This window comes from Xenopus laevis, chromosome 3L (genome assembly GCF_017654675.1).
Source record: "Xenopus laevis strain J_2021 chromosome 3L, Xenopus_laevis_v10.1, whole genome shotgun sequence".
NCBI lineage: Eukaryota > Metazoa > Chordata > Amphibia > Anura > Pipidae > Xenopus > Xenopus laevis.
In genome coordinates this window covers 92,568,380-92,593,840 of record NC_054375.1, presented here as the reverse complement: position 1 = coordinate 92,593,840, position 25,461 = coordinate 92,568,380, and the positions used below count along the sequence as shown (strand labels likewise).

Below are 25,461 nucleotides of genomic sequence, written 5' to 3'. Positions count from 1 at the left end.
TAAACAATACTATATCCTATAGAAATGTTTTATGAAGCATAACATTTTATATGTATATATATATATTTTTTTTATAGGTCGGAGATCTCCCCCAGCAAGGAGTGGTCACCGATGTGTGGCAGACAATACTAACCTTTATGTGTTTGGCGGTTACAACCCAGACTATGATGAGTCTGGAGGGCCAGAAAATGAAGACTACCCTCTATTTAGAGAACTCTGGAGATATCATTTTGCTACAGGCATGTGGCATCAGATGGGCACAGACGGTCACATGCCAAGGGAGTTGGCATCTATGTCGTGTAAGTTCTAAGCTTAGTTGCTAAATGAATGCATTCTATCTAGCATCGGCAGCGTTGGACTGGGACACCAAGGGCCCACCCAAAAACCTTAGACCAAGGGCCCACTCTCAGTACTATTTTGCTTCCTCTCTTCGCTCAACCTCCATTCTCCTAGTCTCTTTTCTTCACATACTATAATCTATTATTCCATATTTTTAGCCTCTTTTTTTAAAATTTAGCCTAGAAATAGGGAATGGCCATGAAATAGGCCAAATGTTAGGAGCATTCGGGCCCACTGACACCTCGGCCCACCGGGGGGTCAGTCCAACACAGAGCATTAATGTTTCTTTTGTTGTGTTTAAGTTTAAAATCAAGAAGGTTAGAAAATTTGATGTTTCTACATTTTAAATTCCGTTTTTCCGTTGCATTTATCTCCTATAAAGCAGAGTTCTTTAGGCTCATAGCATAGTACAAGTCACAGACTATGGTAGACACTGGTGCTGTCAGGCAGGGATTGCACTGGAATGTCGTGTGCCATAACTTAATCACGGTCGCCGAATCCTCAGAGCAGGATTTACTAAAACAAAAAGTAAATTTAGAACAGTCTTTTTCCCTAGAATAAAGATTTTTATTGGAGTGTAACCCATATTGTTAAATAGGATATAATAAGTCTTGTTCCATTACCATTTAAAATTAAAAGGCCACAGGCAAAGGGATTCTATGCCAGTGAGCATACTCTGACATTAGGGAGTCTGAGACTGGCACTTTCTTATCAGAGATAGTATTCATATAAAATAAATAAATACAGTACTTGCAATGTAATTTAATGTCTCCTATTGTGCCTAGTGTGATCCTCAGGGACTGAGGTTATTAAAGAGATACTGACACCACAAAATAACCTTTTTTTATATCCATCATAACATTATCTTGGAATGCTATTTATAATTTTGCAATAAAAGTATTTGCCTGATGCTTTTACATTACCTGTCTGATGCCTCATGTTCCTGTATGAGGGGGCTGCCATATTTGTGCAGCAGGAGTCTGTTAGCATTACAAACTCTAACTGACAGGTTGAGATGGGACAGTCAGGATGGCAAAACAGTCAGGTTTAGAAACTTCAAGTAATAATTACTTACAAAAGCAGAGCTATCCGCCAAAAACGATCAACGCGTCCTATATGTAACATTTAATGTAGATTAAAGAAAATTTTTTAGTGTCAGTATCACTTTAATTGTGTATAGCCAGGAATAATGTATTTGAAAATCAGTTTGAGGCCTACATAAGCCCCAATTCAGCATGAAGAGTACGGTTTACATTTATAGATCATATAGAAGGATTGTTTTTCTAAATGTAATTCTGTCCATGTCCTTTTTAATTGATGGTGACCTCATGCCTATCGGCTTGGTATCTCTTGAGTACAGCTTGAGGTTGGAATGTTAATGAAGGATTAATCATTCCTTAGACCTTGTGCTCTGTCCCTTCCCTGCTCCCTTTCTATGACATTGGCCTCATTGGCCTTAAATTATTGCTTTTATATTAATGCAGCGCTAAATGTATACGTGTGAACAGATCACGCAGAACAAAATCTTATAAATTGGCTGTAGCAAACCAATTTCCAATTTTATTCCCCCTTTTCTCTTTGTTAGTGGTTTTACATGGTCACAATCTTCTGGTGTTTGGAGGTACTGGAATCCCATTTGGAGAAAGCAATGGTAATGATGTCTATGTCTGCAATGTGAGGTACAAAAGGTGGTCAAAGCTAAACTGCAGAGGCAAGAAACCCAACCGCATCTATGGGCAGGTATGGAACTTCAGGTTTTAAATCATGTTTTTTTTTTCCCTTGTAAGTCAGATTAAAATACGAGGCAGGTTTGGGGTCATTGTTCTAGACCAAACTTAAAAACGACTGGCAAGTTTAAGGGGCCCATTTACTAAGAGTCAAAGTGAATTTTCAAATTCAAAAACTTCGAATTTAGAAGTAATTTTTGGGTACTTCGACCATCGAATAGGCCAAAATTCGATTTGAATTGAAAAAAGTTTGACTTCGAAAATCGAAGTACTGTGTCTTTTAAAAAACTTTGGCTTCGCCACCTTAAACCTGCCAAATTGCTGTTTAGCCTATGGGGGACCTCCTATAAACTTTGGCTAAGTTTTGAGTAGTCAAAGTATTTTTTTGGAAAATCGTTTCCACCGATTTAATCGATCGATCAAACGACTTTTACTTAGATCGGAAATGGCCGTTTTTGATTGAAAAAAATACTTAAACTATTGAAGTATCAAATTTGATGGTCGAATTTCAAAGTTTTTTAACTTCAAAATTCGACCCTTCGTAAATATGCCCCTAAGTGTGAACATGGAGAATCAGTAATTGCATGGAGACTTTGAAGCTGTAATTTCTCCCCTTTACTTCTCATTTTAGGCAATGGCAATTATACATGGCTTTCTGTATGTATTTGGAGGAACCACTGGTTACATATACAGTACAGATCTACACCGACTTGATCTTTCAACCAGAGAATGGATTCAACTAAGGCCAAACAACCCCCCTTGTGATTTACCAGAGGAGAGGTAAATGCAGTTGCATTTCTTTACATTTGTACTTGCCAGATAATCTTCATATTTATCATGGTTAACCATTCTTCTAATCAGCTTCCTGCACATTATTATACATAATTCTTATTACAGATATATTTTGTAACAATGGCAGTAAAATGCAGATTTATGTAAAAGTACTTCTGATTACGATGAATATATATAAAGGAGAAACAAACCCTTAAAAAAAAAGTTAAATATCCCTTTTAGACAGCTATGACTCGAGTTTTAAATACCACCGATATCACTTCTGCAAGGAGAAAATATCCTGGAAGGATCAGGTTCTTCTGCATAGTTTTGTTTTCTCCACAAATGCAGATGAATGTTTTTAGCATAACAAATATATTGGATTGTTTGTTGCATGTTATTAATCATGCTGTTCCACATTACAAAAATAATTATATGGCAAAACACTAGGTTAGTTATTCCTGATGATAGATTGATCCCTATACTTATATTGTTGCAACATTGTGTATTCATAGGAGTAGAATACAGTCATACACCATTAATGTTGAGCTTTTTTTTTTTCTTTAAACCTCAGGTACAGACATGAGATTGCACATGATGGACAAAGGATATATGTTTTGGGTGGAGGCACATCTTGGACAGCTTACTCATTAGAGAAGGTAACGTTTTTATGTCTTGGTTATCTTAAATAAAACGGACCAGATTAAAAAATGGAAAAATCCATTTGAAAGCAGAAAAAGTTTGATGGAATGGACAAGAAAGAAAGTAACAACTGCAGAAGATTAAATGAGCCATTTATATTAAAATCAGGCTTCGGGTACAAGACTATGCTCCAATACCTGCCAATATTAATATCTAGTATCAGAAATTGTAGGTTATGCAGCTACATATTATTGTAAGTAGCAACATTTAAAAAGTACTTTGTTCTGAAAGAAATCTTGACAATATCCCAAGTGACCTATCAAAGAATTGTATCAAATTGACACAGCTTTGTCCATTCATTGGCTGATGTAACCTAGAATAAATATATAACCTAAATGTGAAACAATTTCAAACATAAAGACAAACTTTGCATTTTTGATGACCGTGTCTCTTTAAAACTTGTGTGGCTGAGGGAAGGAAAGAAGTCTGGGTAAAGATGCTAGATAATAATGACAAGGCAGAAAATACCATCATCCAAGGACCACATTGGTGCAGCTGATGGCTCTGCACTGGGAACTTCTTAAGTTCTTGTGACTGACCACTTTCGACTTGCTGCTTGGGTTGCTAAATTAAGATAAAGGTCCATTTATTAGACCACTTCATCTTTGTGTTTAGACAGCTTTTGGCTCTTACCCATACTTTTAATTAGTGTTGTTCAGAAGTAAAGTGTTGTTTGTTTAACCTTTACCTACATTTTTTTGTCTACAGATCCATGCCTACAACTTTGAAACAAACACCTGGGAGGATATTCCCACTAAGCCACATGGCAATCTAGGTAATGACATATATGTTTGGCTGAACTTCTACAAGAGAAGGAAGTATGTTGCTTTGGCTGAAATATATTATTGAGAAGAAACATTTTCATGATTACAACAGTAATCCTAAGAATGATATTCTACTCATCACATGAATGACTGAATTAGATGCAGGAGAATGCTGTACTTTATCTCTGCTTCTGTGGCCTATATGCTGCTGTCCCTGCTATAGAATTGCACTTCCAGATGGGCAGGTGAAGAGGTTGTGCACCTTCCAAAACGTTTTGTTCAGTAGCTTTGCAGTTTTTGGTTTTGACCGTTTTTTTTTCTAAAGTTGAAGTTTCATGTTCCTCCCTAGTGTTTTCAGTCTGGCAGCTCCGGAATCCTGGCGCAGAGTGAAATATTAGCAACTACTGTGTCAATTGTATGACATCAAACATTTTTGGATTACATTTAGTAGGGCCAGAGATTAGAAATGTATCAAATAAGGACAGTTTCAAAGTCTGCTACCTCTTCCACTTTCCCTGTGCTGTTCTATGGAGACATGAAAGAGTGAAAAAAATATTGCTTTTTCTGGTAAAGTACTACAGAAAAAGAAATGTTTGGAAGGTGAATGACCCTATTAATTTCAGTTATTGCCTTTTAAAGTAACTTTTATCCAACCTTTTACATTTTTGTTCATGATGTAGTTACCCTTGCATTAATTTTTCTAGGTTTTCCAGCAGCCAGAAGATGCCACAGCTGTGTCCAAATAAAAAATGGTAAGAAAGCTATGTTTTTAGCGACATCATTTAAGGCAATATTGTTATAACTGTGTTAGAAAGATATTGGCATCTGATCTGTTCTTGGCATGAAGTCAGGCACATATTAAACAAGAGCTGTAGACAGATCATATAACTAGTAAAACAGGGCGGATTAGATTATTTTAAACTTTATTCTTAGGGTCATGGCACACAGGCATATTCGGGATTAGTTGCCCGGCATCAAATCACCCCAAACTACCTTCCCGCTGGCTAAAATGAAAATTGTTGGCGGGATGGCACTCAAAGCGATTAATTTTCCAAAGTCGCTCAGTGTTTCCTCGTGATGTTATTTTGGGCAAATTCGGAAACCAATCACTCTGACTGCCTTCCCGCCTGAGATTTACATTTTAGTTTAGATCAGTGGCCCGAAGAAGAGGAAATTTGTCTCCGGGCGACTAATCTCCCCAAATCTGCCTATGTGCCCTGACCTTTAGTTTACCAAAATGGCCCCAATATTGTTAAGTAGAGATGTTCTGGAAGTACCAGGACTGACACTTGTCATCTGATTTTATTTGGGTCTTCGTGTACCAACATGTTTTGAAGCTGTATTTACATAATTATTGCTATCTTCCTTGTGTTAAGCACTGCTCTCTGTTCTCTCGTCTAGAAGTGTTCATCTGTGGAGGCTATAATGGCTTGGTTATCTTGGGAGATCTGTGGAAGCTGAATTTGCAGACGTTTCAGTGGACAAAGCTTCCTGCCCTCATGCCTGAACCTGCTTATTTCCATTGTGCAGCAGTGACCCCGGTTTGTTCCTCTCAACTCTTGCAAGCGTTTACATTGTGTAGGGCTCGTTGTGTGACATTCATTGCGTGCCTGGTCACTGCTAGTTAAGCTGGTGGTGCTGGCTATAGTAATTTTATTCTTGTATATATTAGTGTATAATAGCCCATATAACATTGCCTCATTTGGTTGTGGATATTGCTATATACATGACTTGTTTAGCAAACTAATAAACACATTACTGGCAGCTGCCTGATTTTTAAACCATGTTTTATTTTTATTCAATTCAGCTAATAATCAACACATATTTGCTCTCTTTTAGGCTGGCTGCATGTATATTCATGGAGGTGTTGTCAACATTCAACAAAACAAAAGAACTGGATCTTTGTTTAAAATTTGGCTGACAGTGCCAAGTCTGCTGGAACTTTGCTGGGAAAACCTGCTAAAATATTTCCCTCAGCTTTGCCAGCTACCCACACACCAGCTCCTTCAGCTTGGACTATCACAGGAGCTCATCGAAAGATTAAAATGATGCCCCCGTCTATACACATCCATCTTGCTCCCAACTACAGTTCAGCTAAGCAATGGTAGAATCCCTGGAAAGGAGCATGCTGCTGGCAAGAACATCAGTGGCCTTTAATTTGTTTCATATTTAGGAAAACCAGCACATTTGTCAGTGGTATTTACCCAACTGCCTATACTGGACAAGGCATGGAAACTTTTAAGACTATTTATTCTTGTGCTTTTATGTTATTTATTACTTTTTTTTCCGGAGATTAACATTTTCTTCACTCTGGATTTCTGTCCTGCATATGTTTTTAATTTGCCATCCTGGCCCGAGTCCTGATTGGAATAAATTTTATAGATTGTTGGCTCTCGCCCGGCATCACTCCTCCTCTAAATGACTCCTCTTATTCCCGCTGCCTGTGAATCACACGGATGCTCGTGGAAAGTACATAGTTTTTGGTCTGTATATCTGGTTGCCTGAACTATTGGCATGGTAATGACAGGTGGAGTCACTCTAAGAGAAGGATTTCCTACACAAGATTTTATTCCATTGAAATGAGTTATTGTGCCAGATATTGCTCTGATATTTACTCTATCCAGAGGTAATTCTGAGAGCTCAGAAAAGGCAATTTCACATTTTAATTTAACTTGCTGTGTGGTAGATAGACCTAGTCTAAGCATGGGTTTAACTAATTGGTTTTCTCTACAGCTTCCCTTCAATGTACAGTTTAAGGTGCTGTCTGATTCTTTTGCCAGGAGTCCCAGAAAGCAAACCATGACTGTAAGACAGCTTGTGTTTTTGTTTTGTTCTTGCTGGAGTCAGTAGCTCTATGGACCAGACAGCAGTTTGATTGCCTTAATGGAAAGCTACAAAACAAAAACAAGCTTTAATCTGAAAAATAATTGTTGTTTTACCACTGTCATACAAACAGCTGATTAAAGGTGAGGTTCCTCTTGAACAGAAAATGTCTGGCCTACAACCGAGCAGTGTCTGTTTGGAGTTTGATATCCAGACAGCGGCACAATGCACAACAACAACTTGTGTAGCCAGAGCTGTGTTTTCATTGGATCAGTTGCTGCACCCGCAATTCTCTGTATGAAATGAGAGAGATAGACATGGATAGGATTCTAGTTCGCTTGCACTTGTGTTGCTGGGGAAACTGCTTTTTTTTTTTTAAGGTCTGAAGACCGGTTTCCTGTAAGGCCTGTATTTTTCTGCATCAAATGAACCTGTAATGGTTTTACTAACAAGTACGAGGCGTTTACTTTTCTGCTAAAAGTCTGAATAACTTCCCTTTCACTGCAACAAGAAACATTATTGTACGCAAATGTTTTCTCACTGAAGGCATTACCCAGTTACAGAGCAGTGCACGTGGATCAGTTGTGTTTCCATCAGTTTGAGTTTCTGTTGCTGTGACTCGTCCTGCTCCAGGGTTTCTTTTTGGGTTCTCTGAATCTGCAAAACTCAATTCCTGTCTGGGTACTATGTCCAGCCTTTGCCAGGTATGATATGTGCATGATTCCTATAATGTCTCTTATACAGACTGTACATTCAAAGCCAAACTTTGTGAGAGTCAAAAGTTCCCATGCTATATTTACAGGATTAGAGAACTGCATGATGCCTTCGCAGTTGATTTCCTCTGCTACTCTTACTCATATTCAGAAATGTACCCATTTTAATATCCAGTCTATGCTCACATTATATAAAGTCAGAAGACCATCATTTTATTCATATAATGCACTGCATGTCTAGTTCAACAGGCTTTCCATGTAAAGGTCCCCAGCACAGTGATATGCATAGGCCAAACATGGAAGCCATTATGTCTATCAATTCTTAACATTTTGGGTCTATGATATGCACTAAATAGAGCAAATTATTTTCCTATGAATGTGTCCAGACCTCAGAAATGTATTTACTTGTTGCCAGATGCAGAATCTGTTTTGTATTCACCATTAAGCCTTCTGTGATTGGATAGCACCTTAAGTTGACTAACATTGTGCTCCTCTAATTAGTCAAACAGCCATTATCTCTGTGTAACGTTTAAATGTTGGATCAAGAACCTAAAGGGTTCAAAAGCAGAGCTGGAGAGGGAATTCTATTATTTGACCAACACTATGAACTGGCTAGTTGAACTAGTAAGTTGTGTATATGTGTAACCCCAGACTTATCATCTGCTTTTCTCGCAGTTTAGTGTATGGGAAAATTAGGGATGCACCGAATCCAGGATGCGGTTTGGGATTCGGCCTTTTTCAGCAGGATTCCGATTGGACAAATCCTTCTGCCCGGTGAACCCATCAGAGTCCTAATTTGCATATTCATATAGGTGAGGGAAATTGCGTGACTTTTTGTCACAAAACAAGTAAAAAAATGTTTTCCCCTTCCCACCCCTAATTTGCATATGTATTCAAATATTACTCTAAAGATTTGGGGGTTCGGCAGATTCCAAAATAGTGGATTCGGTGCATCCCTAGGGAAACTATCCCCTCTTTTTTGGCATAAGCTTTTTCAATTGGGCTTATGTAGAAAAGGTTCATAAACAATATGAGGTTCCAGAAATAAGTATAAAAAACCTGATTCCACAGGTTGAAAGAAAACCATGATACTTATAGACCCTTTCCCACAATCCCTTAGGTTCACAGTATAATGCAACCACTCTATGGTGAAGTGATGGATTCTAGGCCTTGAACTCCCTCTGCTTTCCATAGAAAATGTTCAAGTTCCAGAATCCACCACTTCACAATGGAACAAGGGGAGAGACGGTTGCATTACCCTGTGAGCCTAAGGGGGATGGGATAATGGTTTTCTTTCAATCTGCAGAATCAGGTCTGTCTGTGTAACAAAACAAAATATTATTTAGTTTTAGAAGAGCAGATTGTTTTAATGCAACTTTTCTACTTAAGCCCAAGTGAAAGAGCTCATGTCACAAATATTTCAAACTGAAGTTGTAGCTGTGACTGTATGAACCAACCGCTGCTTGTCATTGGTTAATGATGCAACACAACAGGCTGATATTGTACAGTAGAAAATCTATGCTTGTCTCAATGCTGAAGAGCTACATGAATGTCCCAAACTACTTCTAGTAGACTTAAAAGGAATATGTTTGTTTTCTAAAGGAATCAAACACAATCTAGTGCCATTCTGTCTGCCCCACAGGAACATCTACTTTAGCATTAGCCAATGTGGCTAGCAATAGTAAATTTACATACACTCGGGAAACTTAAAGCACCAAATCGACATAAGCCGGCTTTTTAAAGTGGACATATACTTTGAGTACTTTTTTTTTTTTCCTCCGTGCATCTTTTTTAGACTTCATAATATTTGCAGTTTTGTACTGCTATTAACATAATGAGTTACAAAAGCATCTTCTGCTCCTCTGTCAGGGCGGGGGGCTGGAGAGTGTCAAAAGCTTAAGTTATTGATGCAGGAAGTATCTCCTGAGTCTTTTCTGCTCCATTCTATCATTACATTGTTATGAGAAGGAAAACATTAGGAGCCTCTTCCAGTATCTTTAACTTTATCCTCTGCCCAAACAGAAGAGCTGTGGCTGCTCCTCTAACACATTCATGAGATCAACAGCCATAAATCAATTGCTGCAAACGTACGAAGTGCTCCCAAGCAGCTGTACAATGATATGGGCAGGGTTATATTTGTGCCATTAGAATGTAGTGTCTGTGTTACAGCCTGGGCTTTATACCCAAACATTCTGGCTGTGCTGCCTCATTACTATTTTTTAATAACTGAACACAAAAGATTTTAGTGCCTTTTTAGTTTATCATCAACATAATCCATGACTGGCTCAATGGGCTGAGCAATAATATCTTGTTAAGGGGGATCCAAATCATTTATTGTCCAATTCTTTGCAGCTTCTTGTAACTGATAGAAAGAGACTCACATCATGTGGCCAAAGCATTTCCCCTGGATTCCATTGTACAATATGGGGCCCTTTGTTGCATTGAGTGTAGATGGAGTGTCAGGGTTAGGACATGTTGGACAAAGAACTATAAAGATGCCTGACCATTTGTTTTGCATTTTCTACCTTGTAATGTCACCACATAGTGCCGGCCACTATTTCTAGCCTTTTGTTTTCATGGCTGGATTTAAAGCTGTATTCTCTGATTTTGCTTCTTATTGCTGCTGCTGCTGCAACGAGTCTGTGAAGCCATTGTCATTTTTAAAACCATTGTTTCTTAGATAAAGGGGAAGTTCACCTTGAGTTGCAATTTTAAAAAGCTCGATGTAGGGTCACACGGATATTTTGTAATGTTCTTTTTAATACCATGGGTTTTTGTTTTTTGAAAATGTAATTGAATAGACACTCTAACGATTGCTCCTCCTATTACTCTAGAGAGTAAAGATTTTTATATTTCCCAAACGGATTCTGAATTTCCTTCTGCCAATGCCATGTGCTCCCTCAGATGAGAAGTTTGTAGTGTGTAGACCATGTGTAATTGGGAGGTCATCTCTTTTAAAGCTTCTAAATGGACTTTCACATTTAATTTGCTCTCTGGGCATGGAATGTTTAAGCAGAAGAAGGACTCTCAGCTGAAAATGACATCTTTAAATTCATTTTAATGCCAAACCTTTCAGTGTCTTTCTGGTTGCCAGGGTGACCTATTATAGCAACTAAATTTCCCTTGAGTACATACAGCTTCTCTTGCTAATAAATGCCTCTCTCAAATGTCCGTTCAATCGAAGCTTCTCTATACCTTTCCCAAATATACAATTTGTTCCTGAAGCTTTAACTGGATCATAAATTACATTGTACAGGCACTTGAGACCCAACTGCCATCTGTCTGCAGTCTAACTCTGCTTGTGCCCAATAGCGGCTCTTTGGGGCATCACAAGGGGCTGGAAATGCAACTTGGTGCTACTCAATGGGATTAGGTTTTAGAAAAACCAATCATTCATATTCACAACAAATAATGGGCAGTGCTAGGTTTTTGGATTCACTCTACGGCACAATAAAAAAAAAAGCATCTCTAAAAGGTAAACTTCCCCTTTAAGAAGTGTTCTTATCTGAAATGCATGAAGCTGTGCTACTTTTATTTCTGCACTTAGGGCTAAATACTGGGGAGAGCTGCTGCTGCTTCTTGTTTTTTCTTTTCAAAATGAAACAAATGCTGAGATTGTGACGTCTCGTTATTGCTCATAGATTTCAACATTAATGTTATTGTACTGAGACCAGACTGTGCCGTCCAGTTAATTCAGTGTGAAACGCGCTGCTCTACACTGGAACACATGACTGACACAACTGCAACAAATCTGATTCCCTCCGCATGGTGTACAAATATGTGATAACTTGTCTCGTGGCTTTTCCTTTTGAATGCTGTACTTTTATTGTAAAACCAATGAAGTGCAATATTTTATTTTTACTCCATGTATTGTCGCTTTTTTTTTTTCCTGATTAAAACTGTATTAAATGATTTTTATTTTCATGCAAATGAGGTTTGTTTTCATGTTGACAAAGAATCACGCATTAAAGGATAAGTAAACCTTCAAAATAAGTGATTAGGGACTAGAGTGCTTTAGCATTTTTCTTTAATTCCAAGATATATTAAGGGATGGATGTACTGTTAATAATAGAATGTTGTAACAACCTTATATTGTGCCAAGAAACTGGTAATTATGGGTTGGATGGGCAATAAGCCCCCCCCCCCACAGTAGCCCAATGCGTCAACCTAATTATAATGGATGAGAGGGCTTTATTAGACACCTATGATTAGTACCGGAAGGTATGAAACGCATTAGCTGGACTATATGGGGTCAATATGTACTTTTTTTTGATACCTAATAAATATTTAATTGAACATTGAGTCATGGGACTTTGTATTTATGTTTAATTGTGAATGCCCTGGGAACTGGGGCGAGTCCCTTTTGACTCACTTACCTACAGACTCCCCTACAGTTTGATAAATATATTTAGGTCATCCATTAAGCTTACCTACGTAGCCAGAGGCTGCCCTGGAACATTGAGAAGCTATAGGATCCACGTCTAGACATGAATTCACTTGAGCTCCCACAATCCTAAGGTTTATGCCAATCAGCCCCTAATACTAAGGCACAGTGAATTGATTCATTGCAAGGTGGTAAGTAGGATTGTAATTTGTTGTGCCAAGTACTGATGATTAGGTCTTTATTTTAACGTATAATGCAAACACTATGGGGTATATTAATCAAATAGGAAAGTTAGAGATCACCACAGTCCACTAAAGTGAAATTCAGCCACTCTTCATTTCTATGGGGTTTTTAAAGCGTATTTATCAATGGGTGAAAGTTCATCCTTTGATAAATATGCCTTTCAAAATCCCATAGAAAGTAATGGAGAGTGATGGAATTTCACTTTAGTGGACTGTGGTGATCTCTAACTTTCCTATTTGATAAAAATGCCCCATAGTGTTCTGTTACTATTTGTAAATCAAGTTTTAAGTACTCCCCTATCCTTTCCCTTGAAAATCCAAAAATAAAAACTTTTTTTTATTTTGTTACAACAGCGCCACCTGCCAGTCAAGTTTCTCACCTAGAAGTATTTGAGGAAATTGTCAGGAGAAAGAGGACTGGTCTGTTTATCTGGTTAGGAAAAATGTCTGTTTTCCCAACTAGAACATCAGACCAGTCCTCTCTCTTGACAACTTCATCATCAAACTGACCAGCAGGTGGTGCTTTTGTAACAACTCCTATTACAAGTACAGGTATAGGATCCCTTATCCGGAAACCCGATATCCAGAAAGCTCTGAATTATGGAATGGCCATCTCCCATAGACTCCATTTTATCCAAATTTTTAAAAATGATTTCCTTTTTCTCTAATAAAACAGCTTGTACTTGATACCAACTAAGATATAATTAATCCTTATTGGAAGCAAAACCAGCTTATTGGATTTATTTAATATTTAAATGAATTTCTAGTAGACCCAAGGCATGAAGAACCAAATTATGGAAAGATCCGTTATCCGGAAAACCCCAGGTCCCGAGCGTTCTGGACAACAGGTCCCATACCTGTACTGTATATGTATACCTTTATCTTGGCATTAAAAACTATAATGAATGTAAATTGCAAAAGTGCTTATAATAAAATTTTACATTTACTATTTTTATTTTAAGAATGTGTTTTGAATTGATCTAAGGGGATGTTGCCCAAAATACTGGGTATTAGTCACTCAAAATAAACGACCTTACGTTGTATATCATGGAGATAAAACTTAAACTGTAGGGAATAGACCATCCGAATAACTGGCCAAACAGGAGTTGAAAATCTGTGCATATTACAGACCCAGTCTCATACCATCATGTTTTTAGCAAGCTTGACTAGTGTTTGGGGTGAATAAACAGAAGGCAGAATCACAGGAGCAGGAAGTGTATCCAGATTGTTACTAAAGCACCAACACATTGCACGGAGCTGTAGCTAATTGAATAGATTGAGAACAGAATGCTACAGTTTATTTCTCTTGGGCTCTTTCACTGTTTTATTGGGGAAAACCTCGAATGCAAAAAAGGTTCACTTTGGATGATTCCTACTGGGCTTTGGGAATTCAGGATGTTAATTGGGGAGTCACAGAGAAGCTTGTCATCTCATTAATAAAACAATTTTTTTTTTTTGAAACGTGGGTTTACAGTGAAGTAATGCAAGAACAAACTATACAGGCACTAGCCTGGTGCAGAATCCACTGGGGAGCTGGTACTCCCCTCAAGCAGTACAAGAAAAAAAAGTACCAGCGCTCAATGGCAATCACAATAGGGAAATAGTCCCTTGTATTTAATGTGTCAAGAAATCAAGCGGTTCAGGGTTTTTTCTGTTTTTTTTTTTTAAAGGGAAAACTATACCCCCCCAAACAATGTAGGTCTCCATAAAACTATATAAATAGCTCATATGTAAAACCCTGCTTCATGTAAAGAAAACATTTTTATAATATACTATTTTACTAGTATGTGCCATTGGGTAATCATAAATAGAAATTGCTATTTTAAAAAATAAGGGCCGTCCCTTGGGATTGTACGATGCATGGTGCACACAAACAAGATTCAATTCAAGATTCCTTTGTTAATACAGACCATATACAGTCATACAGCGTATCAAAATCACGTTTCACTCAGGCCCCTTGATCTGTTGCTTAAATATACATTTTGGGGGTAAAGTTTTTCTGTAACTGGTTAAAGCATCATAAATGAACTTTAGGAGTTGGTTATGTTTGGGTAAATGCGCAACCTTGGCAGTCATTCCTTAAAGGGGAACTATTGCAAAAATGAAAAAGTGTAAGCTTCATCATACTGAAATAGGAAACTTGGTTTAATCGATTAAAAACTCTGTACTGTTTATGAAATCAAGTTAAGGCCCCCATACACGAGCAGATATAAGATGAAGCCAGATTAAGTCGGCAGTGTATGGGGCCCTTAGACGGTCTTTACCAATTGATATTGGGCGAAAGATGTCGACTGGGTAGAATTAAAGGGACTGCATCGGTTGGTTGATTCAGTCCTTGATCCGACTGACCGTATTCTCCTCGTTGTGATCCAATGATTGGACCCTAGGGCTCTTGATCGGATCAGCCAATATCGCCCACCTCAAGGTGGGCATATCAGGGAGAAATCTGCTCGTTTGACAACCTCGCCAAACAATCTAATCTTCGTAAGTATGGCCACCTTTTCTCTCCACTTATCCCCTCCCAGCACCTGTTTCTCTCTTCATGCAGGAGTTACATGTCAGATTTGATGGACAGTTAGGTCTAATATGGGGAGGGGGTCACCTTTCCCATTAGATGTGTTCACTCCAACAACAGATTCCACAAAAACACTTGTATTCATTTTTCATTTTTGCGATAGTTCCCCTTTATTGAAAAATCCAACAAACCATAAACATTTATATTAATGATTTGAGGGATTTATACAGTGTTAACTCTTGCTATTAGACACATCTTATTCATACATTGTCTTTAAATACAACGTAATTATCTTAAAAAAAAAAAGAATGAAAAAGTTATCCCATACAAGGCTTCATATACAATGTACTGTTAGGTTCTTATAGATATTAGATGGGTCAGGTCAGGTATGTGTCCCTTCTCAACCTTGGGCCCAGATCATACATCTCTCCAATCAGGGAGAACTTCCTAGGCTCTATACAAAGTAGAGAATTCTAAAATTATACAGAAGTATAAAATAGTACAGTATACTATTCCCCAGTATTAGGCACAGTTTTTCAGGGGCATACAGTGGAGCTTGTCTTTGGATATGTCTATACAGTGCTGTTAAACAGGTATAATGTGGAGCTATTAGCCCAATAGGATTTTAAAACTCACACACAAGGATGTAGGATCAGACCCATGTGCTCAGAGAAAACTGTGAAGGAAATATTATCGAGATACTTGATTCAATGTAAGAGATAACATGGAATACATGCAAGTACAACCCACTCATAAATGACTAGACAATGCCGTTTTAGATCCAAAAATCATTGCTTTAATACAAGTAATAAACCCCAAAGTGCTATTTACATTAGAAAGTGAATGGGTAGCAAATCACAGCTCCAAGTGAGGCCACAGCAATGGCAGCAGGTAACTAGTGACTCTTCTAGTTTATGTTGGTTACAAGTCAGAGAAATAATGTTTGCAAATCTAGGCATTCAGAACCACAGCTAATATTAATCACCATTTCCCTACATGCCAAGTGCCTGCACATAAAAACCAACAATTTCACATAAGAGGAATGTTTTTTTAGCTTGTAATTTATCGAACATGAATTTTTCTTTATTGCCATATAAAGTGATTTAATATGAATAAAATGTTATAGGTTAGATTGAGAAAAAACAGTGGCTTCTAGCAGTATAGCCTGTTAGCTCTTAATGAATAATACACAACATTCCTTCCAATTCATGAGCATTTAGGGTTATTTACAGCTTAGTGCATTATCAGTAATTAAAATGCCACGGATGATGGATATTAAGGGACCCAGTCCAGGGCCAGATAAGGTCATAAGGGGTCAGCATCAATCAAGAAAACACGTGGTACACTGAAAACCATCTGTACAGTGTTCTATTTAATAGTTATTAGTGCAGTTGTGGTGCCAAAGCAAGGGAAGATATTAGTTGGCAGAACTATGCAAGTGCATTTGAATGTGAAGATCTTTCCTAGTATTCACCATGATAGTTCATCAGATGCAAAGATCATGTGAAGCAATAAGAATTACACCTGCACATGTTCATGTTCATTAAATGCAAGTTTTGCCATTTACATAATACAAAAGCTGGGCCAGTAAAATAAAGGTTTTTTTTTCCTGTAACAGATACGGCAGGGGCAAAGCTTTCTTCATTTGCTTCCTCCAGTCACTCTCCTCATTCAGGGATTTGGGTCAGCTGCATTTTCTCCAAGGAGCTCGGGTATATCAGCAGCCAACAGGAGATGGAGCAAAGAAATACATTGCTAGCAGAATGAAGTAAACAAAGACCAGCGCGGTTCCTGGGGGAGAGACAATACAGTTAAACCTTGAACCAATCTAAAGAAGAGCCGTAAATAGTTTTGAAGCGGAAAACCAAAATCAGCCAATGACAGACAATACACCAGAGGAATATACCTGGTTTCTGCTTTCAAAATAAAATATTGTTGCAGCACTAGATCATAGAAACTGCTGCAAGCACAAGGCAATAAAATATTTTAAATATACATCGTTTTTTTGCTTGTACCTGTGGGTACACTTTAGAGATGCACCAAATCCAGAGTTTGGTTTGGGACTATTTCAGCAGGATTCGGACGAATCCAAGGGTTTGTCCAGACGGAATCCTTAAAATCATGTGACTTTGCGTTACACAAACAAAGAAATTGCAATTTTTTTTCAACTGCATGATCAGTTATTTTTAACCAGGTTCAGCCAAACCTTTCATGAAAGATTCAGGATTTGGCCGAATCTTAAAATAGTGGATTTGGTTCTTCCCTAGTTACACAGCCATACAGTTCAGCGAGATCTAATTTGCACTGCACCTCTAACCCTCTGTGATCATTTCTTCAGAGAGAGAGGGGCAACTTCAAAAACTAAAACACAAATACAGTACATGCTACACATGTATGAACATTCTATAGTTTCACTAAATAAATCCAGTGGTGTTAGCAGCATTGGAAGTTCTAGATCTAGAAGGACCAACACCAGATCTAAGCATGACCCAATGGAAACAAGCAGGCATTCATAAAGTTGGTGACCTGTACGAAACTAATGGACTGAAAACACTCAAATATTCAGGACAAATATAACCTACCCAACAACCAACTGTATACATATCTACACATCTGACACTTTCTCCTGGCTAACCGATTAGTAGCCACAACCCAACCTACAAAATTTGAGCAAAGATGCCCATCAGCCTCTACCATGACATACAAACTCCGAATACAAAAACTTGTCAACGAATATCCACCAGCGCTAAAACATTAGGAAAAGGACTTGCAAATCACAATAACTGGGAATTTATGTTCAAGCTAACACCAAAGTACTCCCGCTCCTGACTTCCTAGGCAAAACTCGTCTTGTTTGTCTTTGTCTAATAAATAACCTCACTTAGTTGAATAGCCTTTTCTCTGCGTTTTGCTTTTATAAACGAGGTCTGGGTAATAAAAAATACCTACACTCCCTGAATCACTGAGAATTGGCTATAAAACTGCTATACAGGTGGTACATGACACCGGACAGAATCCACGCAGCATTCCCAAATGTACCTGAGCGATGCTGGAGATGTCAAGGAGGGAATGGATCCCAAATTCACATATGGTGGTCGTGTCTGCTAGCACAGAGCTTCTGGCTACAAGCACAACTAATCATCGAATCCCTCACAAACCTAAGGATCCAACTTAATCCACTACTTGGACTGCTAACCATACAACTAACAAAAAACCTTAGGCAAAATATCTTTCTAGTATTATTCGCTAGCAGATCTTTACTAGCAAGGAATTGGAAGAAATCTACCCTGCCAAATAAAAAAAGAATTCCTGGACGGCACACACCAGATACAACTATATAAGAACATTTTCACAAAACTTAAATGAAAGATACACAACTACACAATGTGAACTGACAATCAGGAAACACTAACAGTTTTAAAACTAGCTAGTCTTGCCCCAACCCACCCCCCACACACTCAATTCCCCATCTTTCCCACTTAGATCTACTTTCCTACTACTCCAAATAACAACTTGTAAAAATGAAAAATTATAACTAAATTAAAAAAAAAAATTAGATAGTTCCAATAGACATCACTTACCTTGGAAGTAGTCACACTTCCCATCCATAAAGATGTAGTTCATCAGGATCACACTGAACATACTGGCCCAGAGGTGCAAATCACTGAATATCAAAGTGAAGTCTGTTGCCTACATACAAACAAATGAACAGAGCTGTACAAAAGAGCATCTCCAGGCAGGGCTGCAGTAAGTGTTTAGGCCTTTGTGCATTGAATAGGGGCTCCCGTTACTATGGGTTTGAAATATTATATTTGGTTTTCACAATAAACCATAAAAATCAATATGATAAATAGTATGCAGAATAAGAAGATTAATACAATGACATATTAAACAGAACGTATAATTGACAATGAAGTAATATGTCCCCGTTACTCTGACTTGTGGGAGGCTACGCAAATTAGTGACAGACCATCTACTTTTTATGGCATTAAAAGCGACTGCAAGCAGGACATCCATGGCCCAAGTTCTAAAAATGGAGAAATAAGTTTCCTAAGAGGCATAATTATACGTGTATGACGGATGCATTTTTAAATCTCCTTAGATCTTCAAAAAATTGTCACCCACTGCTTTACTGTTCCATCAGTAGCTCATATTTAGTGTGGGATATAATGTCAGCAGCAGACAAGAGGGTTTTTGGAAGTTACTATCAGAAAACTTGGAGAAGAGGGAGTAGCAGGATGGCAAACAGGCACAAAGATATGAAGCTGCTTCTGCAAGCAGGCACGTCATCATTACATTGGTCACTTAGCACTGCAAAGCCATACATAAATGCCTGCGAGTTTGGTGGTCTGAGACCTGAACACAGAAAAAAGGCTAGCACAAAGAAATGTTTTGTTCATTGGCTCATCCATTTCACTTTGTGTCTTGCGATCTACATATGCATATTCACTCACGTAGAACACCGAGAACAGCACCAGGATGGGGATCTGTAGCATGCACACCTGAACAGCAATGCAGCTTCCAATCTCTATGCTGAAGAAAAAGAACAAAGTAAGTGGCTTGTTTTGAAGAAGTTTGAACTTGTATTACTTGTTAAGGATACATGTTTGGAAATGTAAAACTTGTTCTATGCAAAAAAAAAAAAAAAAAAAAAAAAACAAGTATGGAAAAATATACTAAATAAAATGTATTACAGCCAGTGGGAAAAGGCTTTAACCCCATCTTTTGTCTTATATTGGATATCTTTCTTGCAGTTACATTAACTTGAAGAACATGACAGAAGCACCAGATTACTATTAATAAACAACCCACCAACTGGTAGAGAACTATGGCTGCAGTGTTCCATATTTAAATCCTGATTTTAGGACACACGATGCTCATAGATAAAGATTTCATTAAGTTCAGTCATGAAGAAAGTGTTCTACTCACCTTAAACTGAGGTTATTTAAAAGCGCAAACTGAATACCATTGACAATTTCTGGAAGTTCTGGGATCATGGCAAGGATGGTTACTCCAACAAAATACTGAAAATCAGAGAGGCAGAAAACAATCTACTTTAGTTTAAAGTGATAATTACCAAAGGTAAGAGAGTGGAGTCTACTGATGAATGGCAAAAACAGATAGAAAAGGAATACATTCAGAATAACTGGATCTATGACTTTTAAAGCTTATACACAACATTTTAAACATTTATGTGAACCCAACAATGATTATTATTTATGCAGGGGGGACTTAGAGTTCTACAGCAATTGTAAAATGAAAAAAAACCTTTTGCATCATCGCAGGGTTACATAAGTGATATGCAATGGACTCTTCATTCAGAATTGTTTGGCCATGAGCTTAACTTGTCTTTTAAAAGTAAAAGAACATATTTCACAAGCTGTACAGCATGTTGGGGGTGGCGCTGCCTTTTGTTTCTACAGTTCAGGTTGCAGTGGAAGTCTCTAACTGGAGACTTCAATAAGACTGGATTTTCACTTCTTTTCTGTGGTTTTTATAGTGTATAGAAGGTTCCCACCTGGGACACGGTAGCTCCTGTCAAAATAGGACTGATGTGCTCAGTAGCGAGGTCTGCACAGGCCGACATTAAGAAGGTGGAGCCCAGCAGTATAATCATCGCTCGCCAGCGAGACCAGTGGACCACAGCACTGTGGTGATGTCCAGGTACTAATTTAGGAAATATTACAGAAACGGTAAATGCTGCATTAGTGAAGATCCATGTAACAGCTAAACCCACCAACACTAAAGCAGTCTGGGCCCCTAAGGTGGAAGGCCAGATGAGCCCCTCACCCCCCCCAGTCTGTGGATTAAAACAATAGGTGAACAGTATGTTCAGCATAAGCCCTATTCTCTGAACTTGTGTTGAAATGGGTGTACAAAGTCCCTTTAAGTAGCAAAAAAAGTACTACATTCTTCACAAAAATGTCAATTTAAAAAAAAAAAAATGCTTTAAAATATTTTACCCATGTGCAACAAGCCAGTACAAAACGTTGTGCTTACCATGGCAATCGCTGACGTGAATATCATAAATATGAGAGTGTGTCTTCAGAGTGAAGAGAAGCCCAATAATATATGCTGCAGGCAACAGTATGGACACAGTGTAGACCAAAGGCCTGAAATGATGAGACAGCAGCTCAGAGACAAAGACAAAAGGCAGCCGTTCTAAAAACAGACATTTTTGTGTTTATGTTGTGTATAAATTAATTAGATGCGTTGCATTCAATTCAACTGATGGCTCACTATTCTGCAATTTTGTTTTAGACACAGGATCTATTAATTATACAACGCTGATAAACAACTTTTATAAAGCACGACTGGAACACCCCTAACTCTTAATGTTCATGAATGTGGCGTTGTGCTATTGCACCCCCACATTTCTCATGAAATTAGTCTCTAATAAACTTCACCTATAATTGCTGATGAAGGTGATTTCCATTACTTGGTTATACTTGGTCCATGGTTATGTCCAGGAGGAAAAGAAAGGGTCAAAATAAATTTGACTAAATTTAACTTGGAAAAGTTTTTTTTTCTAGTCTCAAAAGTGGCATAAATCAATCAAGTGACTCTCACTCTTCTACACAAATCTTTTACCCCATTTTAGCATGAATTTATGTTTGGGGAAAAGGATTTCTAGAATCCTGGCTTGTGGGTCAATCTGTGGGGCACATGACAGTTCAGCGAGTTTTTTTGGCAACCTTAAGCCTTAAAGGAACAGTAATGTCAAAAAATAATGTCTTAAAGTAATTAAAATATAATGCAGTGTTGCCCTGCACTGGTAAAACTGCTGTGTTTGCTTCAGAAAAACTACTATTGTTTATATAAATAAGCTGCTGTGTAGCAATGGGGGCAGCCATTCAAAGGAGAAAAGGCTCAGGTTACACAGCAGATAGCAAATAAGCTCTGTCTAATGGTGTTATCTGTTATGCATTAGTTAACCTGTGCCATATAGCCGTTTTCCAATTTCCGCCATTGCTCCACAGCAGCTTGTTTAACAGTCCCAAACTGCTGTGCAGGGAAACAATCACACTTTCAAATGACAGGTGGAAGCCCCCCACCTTACTTCCCAGAACTCAAGCAGCTTTGTTTCCCTGTAATAACTGTGTAGATTTGTAGCCACAGACCCAGTGCAGTTAGGGTTGCCACCTTTTCTGGAAAAAAATACCGGCCTTCCTACATATTTATCTTTTTTCCCTATTAATAACATTGGGATCAACAATCATTTTTACCGGCCAGGCCAGTAAAATACCGACCAGATGGCAACCCTAAGTGCAGTCTGTATATTCTGATTATTAATCAGTCTTGCTGTACTAGCTTCTGGCAGATATTTGATTTGTGCGGTTTTGATCATTTATGACGATCCCCAAGCCCAGACCACATTGAGCATGTGCATAGTCTTGGTTTTGCAAAGATGTTTAACAAAGTTACAAGTTGACAGCCCGCTGCGCCACCTTTAAAAGCATAAATTGTTTAATTGGGCTTCTGGTGCAGTAAGTTTATGTTTTGTATACAAAATACAGCATTTCTAACATTATTCTATTTTAGACCTTAGTTGCTCTTTAAGGATAGTTTGTGAAAAAATGCCAAAAATGGAGAAAAGCAGGAAATGCACTCACGAAAAGGAACAGAGAAAGATCCCAGTTATTGGGAGAGAAAGAGGAAAAAGTAAGAAGATACTGTATGCCAATAATATAGTGAATAAAGCACCCACTATTGTAAAATATAAGGATATTATAAGTTACCGAGGAGTTTCATGACCATATAAAAACACGAGGCCAAAGGCCAGTGGATGCACAAGTAATAAAAGAAAGAAAAAGCCCATTTATCATCTGGAGTGTCAGATAGGTCATCTAACTATTGAAGAAACGCATTATTTGATCGCCAGTATTGGAGTTACAGATTTCAAAATAAGGAGACCAAACCAGCCTAAAAGAATCTTTGGAAATACTTCCTTTAGTTTTAGTTATTAAGGCTTCTTGCCAAGTAAGCTGATTCATATAAGAGATGATGTCCGATAATGAGGGGGGTTCCTTTTGTAACCAGAAATTAAATAAAGCTTTCCTAGAAGCAGCTAGAAAAAAGGAAGTCAATAATTTACTTTCATGGGAGATAATATTTGACTTAGGATTTGCAGAAAGCATATTAATATCTAGATGCAGTAAAGCAATACACGGAGATAGTTTAATTTTTATCTTCAGTCTAGAATTCAAAAAATTAGTGACTTCCCTCCAAAAAAGGTTAATTTTTGGACAGGACCATAAATAATGAAAAATTGACACATTAGTCTCGTCACATTTAGGACAAAATGATATAGGACTATTAGAGGTACTTTTAGCAAACATTTTCCCATATCCTAAATGAATAAGCTTAAAGTGTTGTATTCTCCAACTCTCTGCCAAAATTAATTTATTATAAGTATTAATAGATTTCACCAAATCTGAGGGAGACACTTGACATTGTAAAAACTCAGTCCATTTAATGGACGATTTAGATAATGGATGTGAGTCTGTACCATAAATATTCCAAAATTTTTAGATAAAGAGTTAATTGAAATCAAACAGGGGAGTTCCAAAAATTCTGCCAAATCATCTGCTAGCTTGTGGTCAGCTAAAATCAAATTGTTTTTATTATGCAGTAGAGAAAGACCGCATTGACAAGCTAAGTAATAATATCTATCAGATTCATTAAGCTTGTACTCATTTTTGAGTTTTGACCAAGACAATAAAGTTTTCTTATGTGGATCAAATAAGTCTTTAACAAAGACTAGTAAATTTCTCTTAGCAGAAAATAGAAAGGAATCAGACTTTTGATAATCTGAGGGTTTAAGTAAGAGCTTTGCTGGCATGAAAGGGGCTTCTGTATAACTATACCCATGTTGAGAGAATAAATGTTTCCACACAAAAATAGAATCACGATAAAGAGGATTCCTTTTAAAGTCACAAGGAACATTTCCCCATTTGCTATGTAAAACAGATAAAATATCAAAGAAGGGTTCTTGAAAGATCTCAATGTCAGGGTTTGTAAATTTATTGCCTTGAGAGATCCACTCAATACAGTATCTAGTGAGGGCTGATAAATTAAAAGCTCTAAAGTTAGGAAGATTTAACCCTACTAGTTTAACTGGAGCTCTTAATTTATGAAGTGCAATTTTTGCCTTTTTACCATTCCAAATAAATTTATTTAAGGCAGAGTCAAGTTTCTTAATATTAAAATGTTTTATAAGCAAGGGGAGATTAATTAATGGATATATTAATTTGGGAAATATCAAAGATTTAAAAAAGAGTGCTCGTCCCTTTATATTAAGGGGAGAATTAGCCCATTTTTCACACATGGAAAAAACCTTTCGACAGGCTGGAGTGATATTCAAAGAATATAAATTATTTAGATCTGATGGAATTATTAATCCTAAATATTTGATCTGATTCTTTGGGTTTTTAAGTTGGAATTTCTTAAGTAAAGATTTAGAAAGAACCATAAATATTCATTACTTCCGATTTCTCAACATTAATTTTATAACCAGAGAAGGACTGAAAGTCTCGGAATAAATCAAAAACAACCTTAAGTGAGGACTCAGGATTTTTTAAAATTAGTAATAAGTCGTCGGCAAAGGCTAATACCTTGAGATGTCTTCTATTAATAGTAATTCCCGAAATTGACTTGGATTGATCAAGGAAACGAATTAGCGGTTCTAGAGCAATATTAAATAAAAGAGGCGACAAAGGACAGCCCTGTCTTGTCCCTTTAAATATTTCAAAAGGTGGCGACCTAGCTCCCCCCAAAATTATTTGTGTTCTGGGATTTTTGTAAAGATATTTGATATATTGGAAAAAGGGGCCTGTGATACCAAATTTCTTAAGGCAAACAAATAGATGATCCCAGGTAATATTATCAAACGCCTTTTCAGCATCAATATTAAGAATAGAACTGGGGATTTTATGTTTTTTGGCGAAGTATAAGATATGGATCAGAGCCCTAATATTCTTTACTCCTGACCTATTCTTAATAAAACCATTTTGGGCCTCGGATATTATAGAGGGAAGAATTAAAGAAAGCCTATCGGCAAGGACCTTGGATAGTATCTTGATATCTTGATTTAACAAGGAAATAGGCCTATAGGAGGAGGGAAGGGATAAGTCTTTGTCTTTTTTTGGGATAACTCTAAGATTTGATATTTCACTAGAAGGTAGGCTCTTTCCAAAGAATAATATATCATTGAATAGGTTTGTTAAAAAGGGTGAGATTTTATCTTTCATAATTTTGTAGAAAGAAGGAGTTAGGCCATCAGGGCCACCTGCCTTTGCAGTTTTCAGATTATTAATAATAGTGGACACTTCCTCAGAGGAAATTGGACTATTTAGCTTTTCCAACTGAACCTTTGAAATCTGGGGGATTTTACAATTTACAAAGAATTCTTGCATTTTCTCAGAGTTTATATTGGATGGAGTACAAATCTTTATAAAAATCTTTGAAAATGCTTACAATTTT

General features: G+C 37.5%; 2 protein-coding genes across 2 annotated transcripts in view; one reads left to right on the top strand and one right to left on the bottom strand.

Annotated features, from left to right (window-relative positions):
• Window positions 1-11,769, top strand: part of klhdc10.L (kelch domain containing 10 L homeolog) — a 32,573-nt gene extending 20,804 nt beyond the window's left edge. Inside the window, 10 exon segments of the mRNA NM_001095008.1 lie at window positions 78-299; window positions 1,925-2,079; window positions 2,698-2,846; window positions 3,412-3,496; window positions 4,248-4,314; window positions 5,008-5,055; window positions 5,705-5,844; window positions 6,143-6,627; window positions 8,789-9,456; window positions 9,549-11,769. Of these exon segments, the coding sequence (NP_001088477.1) occupies window positions 78-299; window positions 1,925-2,079; window positions 2,698-2,846; window positions 3,412-3,496; window positions 4,248-4,314; window positions 5,008-5,055; window positions 5,705-5,844; window positions 6,143-6,352 (1,076 nt within the window). The 3' untranslated portion in view covers window positions 6,353-6,627; window positions 8,789-9,456; window positions 9,549-11,769.
• Window positions 11,770-15,760: 3,991 nt separating this feature from the next.
• Window positions 15,761-25,461, bottom strand: part of XB5937757.L (uncharacterized XB5937757 L homeolog) — a gene marked incomplete at its 3' end in the record, with an annotated part of 49,019 nt that continues 39,318 nt past the window's right edge. Inside the window, 6 exon segments of the mRNA NM_001095931.1 lie at window positions 15,761-16,771; window positions 18,561-18,669; window positions 19,434-19,512; window positions 19,909-20,003; window positions 20,498-20,646; window positions 20,980-21,092. Of these exon segments, the coding sequence (NP_001089400.1) occupies window positions 16,698-16,771; window positions 18,561-18,669; window positions 19,434-19,512; window positions 19,909-20,003; window positions 20,498-20,646; window positions 20,980-21,092 (619 nt within the window).